The 18,052-nt window shown below is 28.9% G+C and overlaps 1 protein-coding gene across 4 annotated transcripts in view; it reads right to left on the reverse strand.

Moving 5' to 3' along the window:
• Positions 1-262: 262 nt before the first annotated feature.
• LOC135924747 (tyrosine-protein phosphatase non-receptor type 4-like) overlaps positions 263-18,052 on the reverse strand; it is a 53,654-nt gene continuing 35,864 nt past the window's right edge. The window contains exons 13-31 of one of the 4 annotated variants that reach the window (XM_065459850.1): positions 17,178-17,737; positions 17,015-17,101; positions 16,142-16,335; positions 15,232-15,365; positions 15,077-15,157; positions 12,069-12,195; positions 8,616-8,777; positions 8,317-8,412; positions 7,955-8,063; positions 6,732-7,027; positions 6,303-6,393; positions 5,362-5,432; positions 5,024-5,107; positions 4,739-4,854; positions 4,443-4,590; positions 3,898-4,046; positions 2,671-2,806; positions 2,254-2,299; positions 263-1,389 (exon numbers count right to left, since the gene is read on the reverse strand). In XM_065459850.1, the coding sequence (XP_065315922.1) occupies positions 1,214-1,389; positions 2,254-2,299; positions 2,671-2,806; positions 3,898-4,046; positions 4,443-4,590; positions 4,739-4,854; positions 5,024-5,107; positions 5,362-5,432; positions 6,303-6,393; positions 6,732-7,027; positions 7,955-8,063; positions 8,317-8,412; positions 8,616-8,777; positions 12,069-12,195; positions 15,077-15,157; positions 15,232-15,365; positions 16,142-16,335; positions 17,015-17,101; positions 17,178-17,737 (2,863 nt within the window). In that variant the 3' untranslated portion in view covers positions 263-1,213. The remainder of the gene's footprint in view (positions 1,390-2,253; positions 2,300-2,670; positions 2,807-3,897; positions 4,047-4,442; positions 4,591-4,738; positions 4,855-5,023; positions 5,108-5,361; positions 5,433-6,302; positions 6,394-6,731; positions 7,028-7,954; positions 8,064-8,316; positions 8,413-8,615; positions 8,778-12,068; positions 12,196-15,076; positions 15,158-15,231; positions 15,366-16,141; positions 16,336-17,014; positions 17,102-17,177; positions 17,738-18,052) is intronic. The other 3 variants (XM_065459852.1, XM_065459851.1, XM_065459853.1) reach the window with 3 other exon arrangements.

Raw genomic sequence — 18,052 nt, forward strand, 5'->3', positions numbered from 1 at the left:
TAAGTAATCCCCAACTTTGCGGATCTCTTGCAGTCTGTCCCAAATTTTTTAAAAAATTTATGCCCGTATTTTTTTTAGCCCGGTCCGGGTTTTATATTTTCATGCCCGGCCCGGATTTTTTAAAAATACTAGCTAATGGCGATTTAAAATATATTTTTTTAAATATTTAAAATTCGGCCAGACCCGCGTGCCCGGGTTTAAAGCCGAACCCAGTCTTTGATGTACAGTATAGGATAGCTGAGAAAAAAAATGATAATTTTACCAGTAATAATTTATTTTAAACATACGTCAAAAAATAAATACAATAATTAAAATACTTTTTTTGTATATAATAATTATATTTGAAAAAAAATTGATTATTGTAAAATAATTTATAAAGTATACTTGTATCAAAATAGTAAATATTATAAAAAAAAGTTTGTATAAAAATTGCATGGTTTTAAAAACAAATTTTTTATATACAAAAAAAATATTAAAGCTTATATATAATATTGTAGTTTTTTAAAAAAATATATATATTATATCACACAATAATACGGTTATTTCATTTTTAAAAAACATGCAGCCAGGTGATTGCTGCTATTCTGGGCCAGCTTTATTAATTTTTATTAATATCTCAAATATTTAAGTAGAATATAAAAAGGGTTTTTTGGAGGGCAAAAAAAGTTCAATATTTAATATATATATATTATAATAATAAATTTTAGAATTTTTTTTATGGATTTTAAGAGTATAGTTAGATATAATAATATAAAAGCTTCTTGAGATCTTTATTAGGGCTGTGGCTTAAATATTAAATTAAATAAGGTTTCGTAACTATAACGAAGAAAAAATAAGCGATTTATAATATAAAAACGTTTCCCAAACATAGTTCTAAAAATTTTTATAAATTTCAAAATATTAACATATAATTTTTGATTAAAATTTAAAAACTTTTAAAAGTTTTTTTTATTTTGCCTTATAAAATATTAAAATAATAATCGAAATCTTACTGTTTATAAATATTAATGAATAAATGCAAAGGATAGATAAAAAATTTCAGTTCAAATCAGGAATTTAGGATCATCTGAAAAGATGAAAAAAAATTGATATAAATTTTATTAGACATTTTTTTATGGTTCAAATGAAATTGTTATTTTTTAAGGAAAAGAATTGGATCAAAAAGAAAGAAGTTATTACAAATAAAAAGGAAAAATTTTAAAATTTTGTCCTGTCAATCAATGGTAGTTTCGTAGGGGTTATGATTAATGTTCATGATCTTAAATTTACTAGAATAAGTGTAATTCGAATCAATTACGTTATTCCTACTATTATAGGAACATGGAAAATTATGCTGAGCGGTTGAATTAGGGAGGGATAACAGTTCGTGATTAGGCTGTATTATGCCTTCTAAAAAAAATTAACAATATAATTACATGTTAATAAATATTATATATAACGATAAAATAGAGAAGAATTTCTGATTCTGATGTTAATCGGTTAATGATGCTTACTACCTTAAGGTACTACCTAGTGTTGTTAAACGGCTCGATTTGAGCCTATTTTTAAAAACGGCTAACTCAATAATTTAGACAAATAAATATTGTCTAAGCCTCGAAATTTCGTTAGTAGATGTTCAAACCTTTGTGCCATCTATGAGCAAAATCTTAAGACTTGCATAATATTTTTTCTAATAGAACATTGAGTTAGCCGTTTTTAAAAATTGACTCAAATTGAGCTGTTTAACAACACTAGTACTACCACTCAAATTTGAGTTTTGTTATTTTTCATTTGGATAGGCACTACCAAATATATTTATAATATATATTTGAAAAATCGTGATTTTTGGAAAGCCTCTATGTAGTAGACAAGAGCTTTGCTTACTGATCCGATGGTCGCGGGTTCGAATCCCGGGAATGGTCATGTTTTTTTTCTTAATCTAACTTGGTGGTTCCATCCCTTGGGGAATGATATATAGAAGGCCGGACTCGTATGTATTTAAATAAATTGATTTTTTATTAAATTTTTATTAATTTGTAAAAATTTTAACAAATTATATTATTTATTTATTTTTAAAATAATTAAATAATAAGGGTCTTATTTATTACATTTTAATAAATTTTGGTCGGTATTTAGCAAATTGGTTGGTATTTAGATTCACTTGGTAGTAAGCATCATTAACCATGTTAATCCATTATCGATGGTAATTAAAGATATTCAGAAATAAATAATTTATATTAAAGATAGTTGGTTAAATATAAAAATCTATTTTACCTTTCCAAACTTTCAGCAGAGCTTCGCAAACGAATTTATATTGTGACTGTAATTACGAAATTTTTAAAAAAATCATATAATCAATTATATGTATAACGTATACTCTACGAAGTGTCTAATATGCTATCTTAGTAAACATTCCTTAGCCTAAATTTCCCCTTAAACTTTCTCTTTATTCGTAATTGTCCATATTCATAGATAGTCTTTAAAAACCATTGCGAATTAAAAAAGGGGAATGGATTTGCAGCCTAAACGATTCTTTATTTCATTAAAAACAAATAATATCTCATTGAGTCATTGAGTGAAATTTTTTTTAACCAAGCCTATTTTTCTAAAAAACAGATCAAGGGATGTGGGAGGGGGGGGGGGGTATTCTTATTTTACAAATTACAATTCAAAAAATATTTATTATATAACCGTGGTTTGTATAAGCATGCATCTTTGATCTCTCATAACTTTCACGATTTCCCAAGCATATACCGGTTGATAAGCTTCGATTAAACTCATACCAGTTTCCATCAGGATAAGGACACCTGTTCTACCTATTCCGGCACTATTCCGTTAAGACGAATATAAATATGGTGAATTTCATAGCAAATCAACAAAAAAAAGTCGATTTTCAACCCTACCCCCCTCAATTTTTTTTAAAATTTCTATAATGGTAGTATATACTATAAGAAAAAATAAAATTTTACTTCCTTACACCACTTGCTTGCTAAGATATGGGGGTTTAAAGAGCGGGAAAATGTTATATTTTTGACAAAATACACTTAATTAATTTAAAAATAACTCAAGAAATAATTAATTTAGAGTAATAATTTAAATTTTATTATATAGCTAATAATAGATCTTTAATATGGTATATAAATGTGATAGAAACCCGATTAACACCAAAAACCAGAAGTACAAAACCGGAAATGGCCTAAGAAAAAAGGAGATATTTTTCCTGTAGATGTATACCAGACTAGAGGTCTGCAATAGGCCGGTTTTTATCCAATAAGTCCGCCTACTCGTTGTTTTGAAAATTATTTAACCCGCCCAGCCGCTCACTTATAATTTTTTTTAAAAAAATTTACCAGCCCGCCCATTTATCTATGAATTTTGTTTAACCCGTCTATTATTTTAATGGCTGGTTAGGCTCTATATATTTATTTGAAAATATTTTTAATTGAATATAATATGCAATATAATGATATAAAACTATTATTTTTAATAAATGAAAGTCTGTTCTGTTCATTTCGCCTGAAAAATATCAAAAATTCACCCGCCCACGCCTGCCCATTGCTTTCAAATTTTTTAACCAGCTACCCGCCCAACCCGACTATGCCCATTCAAAGTATGGGAGGGCGAAAAACACGCCCAATGCAGACCTCTATACAAGACTGCTTATTTGCATAAAATCCTAGAGTGGGCTGAATGTGGGTCTAAGAATTGTGCCCCTTTATATGACTTAAATGATAAAAATTTAACATAAATATCATCATATTTAAATTTAATGGATATGTTATGGTATATTATATATTCCATAAGGATCATAGTAGTAATTTTTTTAAAATAAATTGTAAAAAAAACTGAAAAAAACGGTTTTTTTTTAATCACTATGAAAAAAATATATGAAATGAGTCATTTATTTCATTTAAAAACCTGCAATGAATGACAGCGGGCTCGCTAGAGCCCATTTTGAGTTTCCGAAAATGATTAACGAAACTGATAAAATCTGACGGGTCCTTGGGGGTGCCGTGATCGGGCCATTGCAAATATTGCATTTGGGTTACCTCTCTTTCTTCTCCCAACTTTTACGAGATAGGTGATATATTGTAAGTTTTTTTAAATTGTAATTTCAATTAGCATAAAATTAGATTTATAGATTATCTTTTGACATATGGCGCCAACATTTTCGAATCTATAATTTTAGAACAATAATGATTGGCGTCAATGCTTCTAGATATAAAATAAAAAGAAAGCTTAGATTTAACTAACAAAAAAAAATAATAATTACATGAGGCAGCCCTAACAACCTTTCGTTCACAGTTAGCGCAAATTCGCGGCAAGTATACAAAATATATAAATATAATTTTATTTTCATTTTTTGTATACTTCTACGCGAATTTACGCTAAACGCAGGGCATTTAAGCGAGAGGCGTGTGTAATATAATTTAAAAATTTGATTCTTGTTTATTTTTTCTTACCGCGGTATTGTGGATGCTGAACGTCCTTACGATGTAAAGAGGGCGATTGTCCATTTGGGAAAAATAAATATTTTCGTGCCCGCCTTCTTTCGAAGCAGCTGATTGACTAATTTTCAAATTTATATCCGCTAAGTTTAGGGTCGTAGCTCTTTCAATTTTAAATTAAATAAATTTATATTATTAAAAAAATGCTACATTTTAAATGAACAATACATTTTTTTTTAATAATCAATCTCAAAGACCCACATACGGGTTTGGGTTTAAATAAAATTTACATAAATTTTGAAAATAAGAACCCATCATTTCCTGTTTCGTCCTTGGTCTCGGGCCAATATCTATTGCACTTGACGCGTCCTTGTTCGACTTCAGTCGTCAACATGATTATCAAACTGCTTTGTTGCTCCCATATCATCTGAATTCCAAATTCGATGTTTTATTTAATATTTTTTTCCCTTTCTTTTCAATTTCAATACTTTAAAAAAAAAACTTTTCTATTGATTTAAAAAATTAAATCATAATATAAACGTAATAACGCCGAAATACATAATTCGAACAAAACATAGAAATAAGAAGAAAGAAACCTGCCAAAAATGAGCTATAGTTTGAGGCAGCGGACCTTGGGCAGCTATGTACCTATTGATTATACCGGTATTCGATATTTCCATCTATAAATTTTAAATGAAAATTATTTCTTTCATATTCATATTCTTCTGCTAACCAAACTCGAATAAAACAAACAAAAAAATTGTATATTCTTATATATAAAAAAAGAAAAGGCATAATATTAAAACTTTTTCTAACTATTCTAATAAAGAAATTCTTTTCATCGGCAAAAATAAATAAATAAAAAGAAAGAAATACTTATACGCGAAAAAAAAAAAATTATAGGAATATAGAAGGGAAAAAAAATCGGGCAAACGTTGATATAATTAGCGTTGATGTAGGATGTACCACAGGACGTGTCATTGATGAAGACCCTAGTCTGATCGTCTAAAAATAGAATAAAATAAAGTTTTCATTTAAAAAAAAAATACTTTTCTACCCCCCTCCCCCACACCTCCGCTTTTCGAGAGTATTGTTACCGATGGCAGATGTCAGTAAACTAGCGCTCCCGATTAAGATTTTAGCTAAAATAATATTATGTAAGCATAGAAAAGCACAATTTTTAGGCTTACATAATGTTATTTAGATTGTAATCTTAATCTGGCCGTTTTTTAAAATCGATCCGAATCGGACTTCGCTACGTAAAACAGTCCCGTACCAAAAATTTATTTTAAGCTCAATATATATACACTATATATTTTTTTTTAAAATGTGATTTATAGAAATCAAGATCAACGAAATAAATTATATCTTAAAAATAATTTATACCTTTAAAACAAACCACTAGAGTCAAATATCAGGCCTTCCAACAACCCCTAGCCTACATTAGGCATTGGATCTATATATAAATTCCCCTTATTTTAAGCATAGGCATGGAACTATTTGCCTACATAGTGTTCTGTAACAATAATCACATTCTTTACGGTAAAGATATATAGCGGTGGACGTTGTTAGTTTTTTTTTAAAGTGTATTTATTATAAAATATTGATAACGTCATAATTTATTCCTATAATGCAAAAATAAGCAATTGTTTTGAAGTGGCGTGGCTCATAGGTTAGACACCTATGACTGATAATTGCACCAAGTTGGTTTGATCCCAGCTCGATAGAGCCTTTTCTTCTGATCAATCCTCCTTGTCGAAAAGGTTAGGGTAAGAATTAAAGGGTAATAATAGGTGATGCGGGTAAGGTAGTCGTTGTTTAAACAACTCTCCAAATACTCTAATTTAATATTTTAAAAAATGGAATAATATTTACAAGGTGAGATGTCTTTATAACGATTTAAATGGGCGTTCTGCGGCAGCTTAGCCATTTTGGTAGTCAAGCCTGGCTTTCTCCTATATAATTGCTTTTTTTTAAAAAAAATATAATCAAATCTAAATTTTAAAATTAACATTAAAACCAAACCATTATATCTTTCAACCATTACACTAACATAAACTTAGTCCATTCCCTTTCTTTGTCCAAAACACAGGGATTTTTTAAAAAACTTAGAGTTCTTCTTAGATAGAGATGAGAGGAAGGTAGGAATTTAGCGAGATTTGATTAGGGAATAAACAGGATATTGTGCTGACAATTAAAATAGAAATGAATGTGTAGGGTTGTGGATGTATGCCTGACTATTTTCTTAAATGGACGATGGAAGATTTTTAAAGAAAAAATAATTTATGAAAAGCCTCCATAAACCTGAAACTGTTTGATCAGGACTCCGTCAACGAGTGAGCACTCCATGAGCTTCATAGATTCCCCTAGGCGGAACCGGGCGGGAATATTCTCAGAAACTTTCGAATATAGGTTGATATCGTTCTCTTCGATTACCCCGTTTTCAGGGTTGCCGTTTTTCTTGGTGATGATTCTGATCTCGGAACTGGTAGTTATTCGATCAACGTTATTACCGTTAAGAAGTTTAAGGGATGATTTGTCCGAATTTTCATTCGGAGGGCACGAAATATCCAGATCGTCTTCCAGGTCACCCACGTAAACTTTTAAGAGATTTCAACGGATATATTAGATGTAATTTTTTTTTAAAACGTAATCATACAAATTGTGAATGAGAATTAAATAGTGTTGTTAAATGGCTCATTTTGAGCTGAATTTTAAAAACGGCTAACTCAATATTTCATCCCGAATAATATTACGCAAGCCTGAAGATTTTGTCTATAGAAGAAACAAAGGTTTGGATATCTATTAACAAAACCTCGAAGCTTATGCAGTATTTTTCTGGCTAAAATATTGAGTTAGCCGTTTTTAAAAATCGGCTCAAAATGAGCCGTTTTACAACACTAGATTTAAAGCTGCATAAATAGGCGAAATGTAAATGAAATGACACAAAAAAAAGAAGGAAAAAATTAACAATGTACCAACTTTTCAAAGTAGATGGTGGGCTCAATTTATTTGATTAGGATTCAAAATAAATTTTGGTTATTTCAAGTTTGAATAATCCTTTGTTTTTTATTTGAATCATTACACCGTGATCTCTCATTTAAAAATGATAGAAATATATTTATTTTTTTCAAATGCGCTCCTAAACAACTTTTAAAAATGGACATAGAACACTTTAATATTCAACAGAAGATTTAAAATCGAAAGAAAGCAATATAGATTATAATCATATGATATAAGTTAATTGGATGAAATAAAAAAAATAGGCGTTTATATAGCTGACAACTCGTGTTGTTAACTCAATATTTTAGCAAGAACAATATTGCCTAAGCCTGAGATTTCGATAATATATGATCAGACCTTTGTTCCTTCTATGAACAAAATCTTCAGGCTTGCATAATATTTTTATGGATGAAATAATGAGTGTGCCGTTTTTAAAAATTGACTTAAAACGAGCCGTATAACAACACTACTGACAACTCGCCTTTTTTCACCATAAATAAAAAAAACTCATTATATAATCATACCATTCGGTATAACCACGATATTGAGTCTCCGGTTGGGGGAGTTAACGATGAGATTTATAACTTGTTCGTGTGTCAGACCATTAACGGATTGCCGGTTTATGTAAACGATCTTGAAAAAGGTGTTAAGACGAAATATTATTAATGATGTATTTATTTTCCTGGACATTCATTTTTAAAAAAAAAAAAATTATGTTTAAGGTTATAGGAAGGAAACTGCAGTTAAACCTTTTCGCGGATGGATGGGATATAATTAAGTTTAGGGTGGGTGTTATTTTGTGACCTACCCCATATATTAAGGCCAAGCTGTTATGTTGTGGTAGGTTAAGAAGAAGACAAAAAAAAAGATATAAAATATTAATTACTTGGTCGCCCTCGTTGAGCCTAGGAAAGGCCTTATCGGCAGGAGTGTCCAAAGCTATTTTGGATACTATGACCGGTAGATCCTGATCGCTTCCACCCTTTATGAATTTTTTTTTATTATTATTGTAGTTTTTTTTTGAATTTTGATTGCGAATTAAAGGGAAATTTTTTTTTTGTAAAAAAAAATAATTCTTTTCTTGCTCTTCATTTGTTCATTTAAAAAATATCTTTCAATTTCTTCTTCCTTCTCCTTTTCCTTTGGATTGGGAGGGGTGGGGGGGGAGGTATGCGAGTTTAAAACCTTGATATTGAAACCGTATTTGCCGGTTTTATCGGCCACCATATTGATATCGACGTAATTGGCGGCGCAATTATTAGAGTCGTTGTAGCTCTGCGTGGATTTGACATTGTTGGAGTGGTACAATAACCGGCTTACGGTGTTGCCCGGAGATGAATTTTGAACCTTTTCAAGATGACGAATATTTTAATTTTTTTTTTAAAGTGGATGCCATAATAATTGAAGCTAATCATTTCCAAATACAAACAATACTCATTTTCGAAGAGGCATTTGAAAAGATAAAAAAAATTAAAGTAATTCTATTTATTAAGATTAATTTTCTAAAAAAAGAAGGACATATTTTATTTGATATATAAAAATTTAGAATAAATACGAGAATTCCATAATAATTTTATAATCATTTAAAATAATAAGTAATTAATTAAATATAACGTATATATTTGTATATCTTAACGTCGTAGAAATGTGCAATGCATTATTTTTTCGACTTTAAATAATTTTTCGAGCACTTTTTTTTTTAAATTTAAAAATCTTATTTTTACCGGAAAGGTATGAGCCATGTTTGGAATACCTACCTTATAAATTTCAGCCAATTTTCCCATGAACTTTTAAATTTAATAAAAATTATATTAAAATTTTAATATATTTTTTTTATATAAAATTATAAACGACTCAAAGGTTAACAATTTAATTGGATAAATTGCGAAATACATATTTGTAAAGGAGCGATAACTGTGAAAATGTTTATAAATAAAATAAAAAATTAAGATTTTAATTTAATGATTTTGGATACCTCATCCAAAAATGTAAGAACATCTTCGCTTTCTTCGTAAATATCTGTTAAATTTGAGATCATACGATCTTTTATCTCGTAGGAGTAATTAATGCGATTAACCGTTGATCCATTATTTATTTGAATAAGTTTTGGATCATTACTATTTTGATAATATATTAAAAATTTTATTAATGCTATAAATATTAAGATGAACGAAAGATATTTTTCGGTTCAGGGCATGGTGAAATCCCTCTAAATGATTATTGGTGCGGGGACCCAGTACTATACCTAAATTAACAATATATAAATTAGATATTGTATCACAAGGTAATGATACCTATTGTATATGCTCTTTTGCCAAACAAAAATAAAGAGACATATACAAAGGTATTAAGAGTCCTTATAAAATATTTTGGTGATAACAATAATTGGTTTAGTCCATCATTGGCCCAGACAGATTTTGAAAACGCAACCATTTCTGCTCTTAATGACGTATTTCCGACAATGGCAATAAAAGGTTCATGTAGTTTAATATATTTTATACATATATTTAGGTTAATATTTTCATTTTTCAAAAGCTTTATGGCGAAAATGCCAAACATTGGGATTATCAGCATCGTACATGGGGCATTCGGATATACATAAGTCCGAAGAATGAGCACACTCCCATTCTGTAGGGAAAAACATGTGGCAATAGTACGTGATACTTGCTATCAAATGGCTGCTAACAACACTTTGTTACTAAGTTTTATGCAATATATGGATACAACTTGGCTCGGAGAGACCACTATTTCCTTATAAAATATGGTCAAGGTATAAAAGATGTTAAATTATATAATATCTAATTTATATATTGTTAATTTAGGTATAGAGTACTGGGTCCCCGCACCAATAATCAATTAGAGGGATTTCATCATGCCCTGAACCGAAAAATATCTTACGCTCATCCTAATATTTATACATTAATAAAATTTTTAATAAACTATCAAAATAGTAATGATCTAAAACTTATTCAAATAAATAATGGATCAACGGTTAATATCATTAATTACTCCTACGAGATAAAAGATCGTATGATCTCAAATTTAACAGATATTTACGAAGAAATCGAAAATGTTCTTAAATTTTTGGATGAGGCTTCCAAAATCATAAAATTAAAATCTTAATTTTTTATTTTATTTAGATACATTTTCACAGTTATTATCGCTCCTTTACAAATATGTATTTCGCAATTTATCCAATTAAATATTTTTTATTATAATTACATGAAATTTAAAAAATTAATCAAAATCTATGCATATAATTTTAATGTAAATATTCCATTCGCTTTTATTTTACAGATATATTTTTTATATGATTTTTTAAATAAATTATTTATTTTGTTATATTACATTATATATAATCGCTATATTACTATTGGAATAATTTTATATATATTTAATTTAATATGCAATATGAATTATGTCTATTCGATTTTTATATTTTATGATGGCATATTATATCATGATTGGGTTATTAATATTATATATTATTCAGTGTAAATATAAATGATTAATCCTTCTTTGCAATGTATAAATACTTAAGATAAATAATTTATTAATATATATAGAAGGCCTTAACATTAAAAATTAAAAATCGAGAGCCTATTATTTTGATAGGGACACATATCAAAAAAAGTGAATGTAGAGATATATTTAATACTGCCTTTTTAATTCTAGATTTTTCTCAACATAATAGAATGAAATATTTGAAAAAACTAAAACAACACTTGCTTTATTGAATGTTTAGGCTAGTGATAAAAGATATAGATTAGATTAAAAATATATGGAACAAAATGATATTAAGAATAATTTTAAGAAATTATTTTTATTATACATTTTAAAAAATGAATATTAAACATTAAAAAATACTTAATATTTACCATATATAACAATCAAAATAATAATATTTATTAATAGAATTCATAACTTTTTTAGTGGAGTTATAAATTATGGGAACATTTTTATCATATTTTTTTTCGCTCTTTCGTACTTAACTCCAGCAAAATTGTAAATAATTCATAAGATAGGGGTTTCCAAACATGATGGAATATATTTCCGGTAAAATCCGATTTTTAAATTTAAAAAAACGCGCTCAAAAAATGATTTAAGGTTGTAAAAATAAGAAATTGCTGAAAAAATAGATTGACGCTAACGTATACAAAATTCATTTTATACCAAATTTTGTAGATTTATTTATATAAATGTATTAATAAATCGAAATCTGTTGCGCATGCTCGTGGCCTATAAGGAGTGAGCGTGTGACAGATTTGTAAATTATTACGTAAACATTTTTTATTAAGACTGCCAGTCACGTTGATGATGCAACGTGATTGGTAAAAATATTAATTTAAAAAAAAATTCCAATAATTTTAAAATTATTATGGAATTTTTGTATCATTTTTTTTATTTACAAAATTATCCTAAATTTTTATATATCAATGTGTATCTTATTCCTGTGATTTGGAAATTAACCAAAATCAAGAGATATTATTTTAACCCAAATTATAAAAGGCTATCTTAAATGGAAACGTAAACAAAATATAGTTTTTAAAATTAAAAAAATGGCGCCTTTTTGTAAAAAAAACAGCCTCTCAAGTTGCGGCGCGCGAATTTATTTATTTTTTAGCGGTATTTATATACCTGCTCAGTCATTTTTTTTGGTTTTCGTCTTTCCAGGCTAAGATTTTGATCGAAACGTTTTTTCTCTAGCGTGGGATATTCGCTACGACCGATTTTGAAGTAATCTATGTCGCCGTTTTGGGTGATCCTATTAATTTTTAAGATAAATTCATTTTTAAATATAAAATATGATTCTTTTAGTTTTATATACCTAAAAAAAAAGATACTAATTTATTCGTTATTCGACTCGCAATTTAGGAATAATAAAATTGATAGTCAAAATAATTTTATATCCGTTATTAAATCGAATTATTAAGTGACACGTTTCAAAGTAAATTCGTTCCCTTTCCCTTTTCCCCAAATAACTCCCCTTCAGGGTTGTTGTATTTTTTTGTACTGGGTTCCTTGGGTTATATTAGGTATTAGTGCTAGTAACTATATTAATTGTTGACTTTATCATGCTGTTATATTTTTTTGTACTGGGTTCCTTAGGTTATATTAGGTATCAGTGCTAGTTAACTATATTAATTGTTGACTTTATCATGCTGTTATATTTTTTTGTACTGGGTTCCATAGGTTATATTAGGTATCAGTGCTAGTTAACTATATTAATTGTTGACTTTATCATGCTGTTATATTTTTTTGTACTGGGTTCCATAGGTTATATTAGGTATCAGTGCTAGTTAACTATATTAATTGTTGACTTTATCATGCTGTTATATTTTTTTGTACTGGGTTCCATAGGTTATATTAGGTATCAGTGCTAGTTAACTATATTAATTGTTGACTTTATCATGCTGTTATATTTTTTTGTACTGGGTTCCTTGGGTTATATTAGGTATCAGTGCTAGTTAACTATATTAATTGTTGACTTTATCATTGACTATAGGACACCCTTGGAGACTCTGAAAGATATAGATGGAAACTTTTGCCATATACTAAAAAAAAGAATTAGGAATGGAAAAATCCATAATTTATAAATAGATTGTCGCCAATTAGATATATGCAAAGCCAAATCCATTAAGAATTTTTGTAAAAGTTTTCGGGTTCGGTAGAAAATATATATTTTTTAAATTTGCCCGCTGGCGGGTCTTGCAAAAATCTCTGGTATGAATAATGGATTATTCGATTTAAATTTTCGAATCAAATCTATTACGAATGGCCCAATTATTAGTTTCGTGTTTTTTTTTGGTCTAGCCTAAAAAGCTAGCTAACTGATTTGATTAAAAAGACACTTTTACATAAATAGAAATATATCCTTGTAAATATTAGCCACGTGACAGAATCCATATTAAAATGGCGTATCTTTGCGCGTGAGCAATGTTCAAAAGTATCCATTCATAATTTATATGATTCGATAAATTAAGAGATAAACATCTTTAAAATACGTCCTATTATTATAATGTGCGCTGGCGCTTTTACGTTGTCCCGTGACCAAACCGTCAATTAGTGGAAGTAGTAGCAAGGAATTAAAAACAAGTAATCTGTCAAGTATTATAGGTAAAGTGAAAAAGTGGGGAACAGTGTTATGTCATTTCTGTATTAGTTTTGTTATTAGTTTCTTATTAAGACAGTTGTGAAAATATTCTTAGTAAAGTTCACTGTGGGACAGACAGTGTGGGCAAGAGTATATGGGGAAAGGAAGAAATGGCAGTCCGGAGTAGTGATTGAAAATGTGGGGAAGAAGTTGAGTAGGGTCCGTTTTCAAGGAGGCAATGTGGGAATGGGGCATCAAGACCAATTACGTAGAGGGGTAGACCAAAAGCAGCAATAGGGTAAAAGCCGGATGTAAATAGTAAAAATTTTCAAATGGGGGTAGTTTAAAGAAATGGCAGGATATTGATGGCGAGGATCGAATGAACGATGGAATAATATAAATGTTGAAGGGATATTATAAAAGAAGAAGCGGCTGTCAAGTAGGATACATGGAATAATTAGAATGTTGAAGGAATATTATAAGGATGCAGGATACTGGTGACGAGGATCGAACAATGGTGGAAGTTGAAAGGGAGGCACATGAAGGATGTTGGTGTTGTATTCGGTATTGGAGGATAAAAGAAAAGGGAACAACTGGGGGGGGGGGGGGGTTATGTTGTAAAAGGAATAATAATTTTAATATGGCATTTAATTATAACATTGATAAAAGTTTTAATTTATAAAAAAGAAGAGTATATTTTTTTTTAATTATAAGAGTAAAAGTTGTTGTTAATTTGTGTTATCTATTATTATTATTAAAAGTGTTGTTGGTTTATGAAAAGGAAAATAAAAATATTAAAAGAAAAGTTTCAAAGAAAAAACGAATAAACAAGGTTAAGTAAAATAGTTATTTTATGTTTTTATAAAAGAAAAAAAATAATTGAGAATTAACAGGGAAATAAAGTTGGGCAATAGAGTAATATAAAAAAGAAAAATAAGTGATAAGCGGAGTAAAAATTGAAAGAATTGGCAGGAGTAGAAAGCTGAATGATTTATATGTAGCATAAGAAAGTTTGGAAACAAATGATGAAAATTTTAATAAATTAAGAGAAAAAAAAAGAGAGAAAAATTATATAGAAACATTTTCTTTCAAACGGAATTTATATTTAGTGTAGAGAAACATTTTCTTTCAAACGGAATTCGTATTATTATGACGATTGTGACAACGTAAGCCCGTTGTCAGTCATAATTATAAATTATCGCCTCATAATCACTTTATACAATAATCAACTTTTTAAAATCTAAAAATATATAAAACGCGATTATCTCACAACAATTATGACTCAACTAGAACATGAGCTATTGCGGTAAAGGATCGATTATTTTTTATTTACCAAATGGAATTAAATAACTTTCTTTCGGAATTATCATCAAAACTATTCTATTTTTTTACAATGATTATAAACAGCCTCTAAAATCCAAATTAATCGCGCTCCGCTTATTTGGAGACGCAATATTTTGTGTAATTAATCCTAAGGTACCATTTTTTTTTAAAAAAAGGCGCCTTTAAATTTTGAAAAACAAAAAATATAAAATAAAATTCCACTGTAAACCTGGAATCGCAATCAATTTTAGAGGTGTCCCCATTGACTCCGCGATTACTTTCGACATTCTTCTTATCGTATAAGTTGAAACTTATTTTTTGTATTTTTAGAGAAGTGTTAACAAATTCGTGAAATTTAGAGAAGTAAAAAAAAATGAATAAAACCTTCTCCGATCTGTCCACCTCCTATCCTTGGCATTGCTTACATAACGCATAGATTTTGGTCGGTCATTCGTTTCAATTGTCCCTGGTCCAGAAAAGTTTAGTGCTCCCGTGAGCCGAATTTCCCCGTTTACTCGCTACAGTTATTTATCAAAAAAAATATGAACATTATAGGTGACGGTAATATTAACGCAACATAGTCAAATATGTCAAAATTAACGATTTTCTAAAATTTGATATATAAATTAAAATTTGAGAATATTTAATTAAAAGAGATTAAAAATAATTACTATTTTACTTATTAAAAAAAAAAAAATTTTACCTTTCAAAATTAAAAAAAAAAAATTAATTTAGCTTTATCTGAAAATTTTTTCTAGTTATATCTCGAGAAGGGATTAATATCAGTACTCGAAATTTTATAGTATAGCATTCTTTCTTTACATTATGGCGCAATTTGGAAAACTGATGTTATAAATTGTTTGAGATATGATAAAAATATGTTGCGTTGCATATATACAACATGGGTTAACCATAACTCCCCAGTCTTACAATTTAATCCCTATCTTAGATAAGCTATATTTGGAATGGAATTTACCATTTCGTACACTATCTCATAAGAGGAAGGGAAAATAAATTTATAAGACTCCAATATCTAAAGGGGTTCGTGAAAAATGCTCCCAAAAGGGGGAAAAAAAATCCAATCATGGGATTAAGTTGTTATCAATCACTAATTAAAGCTATTTACAAAACTTGGGCGAAATTCGCAAGAAATGTAAATTTTATATGATTTTTTTGGCTTTGTATTAATGTGCCATGTTTGGGTTTAAACGCTACGTATAAACCATTAAAACAGTTAATTTTAATCATTACACGCGATATACGAAATAAAATTATAGATATCAAAAACGTGTACAATGTTATTAAATATTCCAATAGATAATACATTATCGTCAGCTTTGGGGCTGTGTGGTTGTTGTTCGCCGTTGTTAGTGGAGGGAAGAGTTGTAGCGAATTTTAGGAGACCGTGGGTAGGTCTTTCCTTGTTACTGTTTTTAACCTTTTTCATTTCCGGGATATTTTTAGACAATAATTTTTTGATCGCAATTTCTGAATATATTTATTTTATTTATTTATTTAAAAAAAAAATGTAAAATAAGTTTTTTTAAAAAAATGAAAATTTATACTTATTAAATATTATTATTTTTTTTAATATATATATATAATTTATATGCTTCTTTGATTTTCAAGGGTAGAGTAGATAGGTTCAATTATAAAACAAATTATTTCATAATTTATGTATATATATGATCAATCCAATTCAATTAAATATTGGATTTATAACTTCTTATTAAAATATATAGATGTCTTTGTTTCTGAAAGATAGTGATTTTTTTCGATGAGGTTACTATAGAAAATGGATGCTGTATTCTTTATATGTTTCTGAAAGATGGCACAATTGGACACATTAGAATGCCACTATTCATAATCTATATTTCGATCGTTAAATGGTAGAATGAATAATATGATCATCTCGAATTAGGTTTTCCCCTTAGTTAGTGTAATGAATGAAAGGCAGGCCAAAACTTCAATGGGGCCCATAAAAGTAACAGACAATATCGTAATTAATATAAATTAAATAAAATAAAATGGAGTTTGTATGAGCATATAAAATGGAAACAAATACATGGAACTTACTACTAAAAAGTGGATAGAAATCTCCTGAGAGATCAAAATATTCATTATTTTTTTGAAAATTAAATATAGAGCTATCATAATATGTAATAACTTGTTTCCTGATTTTCCGAGAGTTTTGAATGGTCGTTCAACGTCGACAAATTTGTGTGGGATGAATTGGTGGATAGGTGGTTATGATCTATGATTTTAAAACAATTTTTTAAAACGGGTGTTAGACAAAAATAATTCAAAAGTGTTGTATTTAGTCATTTTACCTGTCGTACTGTCTTTCGGCATTTCATCCTTCGTGACAATGTATTTAGCTTTATTGGCGGCGGAAGACTTATCGTCTACCTTGGCTATGTCGTAATGCGTCTTGATTCGCGATGAGATAAAAGGGGAAGATAGGAGGGCCGGTATAAGGCTGGCCCTCCTCATGAACGGGTTCGTAGTCTTGGGGGGAGGAGGCTTATTATGAATATTATTGGGGGTGCCATTATCGCTGATTAATTCTGGAGAAACGGTACCAGATCTTGAAGACGAATTTTTGGAGGATTTAAATCTTTGATCCTTATTTTTGCTGGAGTTAAAGCTCTCAGTTCGGGAAGTATGATTATGGTGATTGTTAGGGAGCAGCAAAGTATGGTTTTGGTGATCGGAAGTAAGATGATGATTATGATGATGAGAGGTAGGTACCACCAACGAGGATACCGTGGCAGGAATTCTGGAAAGATTAAAATGATGATTTCCAACGCTGTTCCTATGATTGGTTTGGTTGGAGTGGGAGTTATGGTTGAAATGCGGTGGACGGACTGATGAAGATTTACCCGAATTGCTTGTAAGAAGAATAAAAATATATTTATAGTGAAGGAATATAAGGTTAATGAGTATAGTTTTGCCTATAAGTTCTTCTGAAACAATTGGAAAAATGGATGGTAATTTTTTTTTTATAAAATGTAAATAGGAATTTTGGGTAAAACAACTTTTCCATGATATTATCCTAACAAAAAATTAATAGAGGTAGGGCACGTATCTCTAACACTTAACCGGCTAAGATTTCAATCAATTGAGAAAAAGAAGGAAAAAAAATGGGCAAAAATTAATGGCATATAATAATACCTAGACTGAAGATGCTTTCATAATGATGCAT

The sequence above is a fragment of the Gordionus sp. m RMFG-2023 genome, chromosome 2 (genome assembly GCF_954871325.1).
Source record: "Gordionus sp. m RMFG-2023 chromosome 2, tfGorSpeb1-WG-v2, whole genome shotgun sequence".
Taxonomy (NCBI): domain Eukaryota; kingdom Metazoa; phylum Nematomorpha; class Gordioida; order Chordodea; family Parachordodidae; genus Gordionus; species Gordionus sp. m RMFG-2023.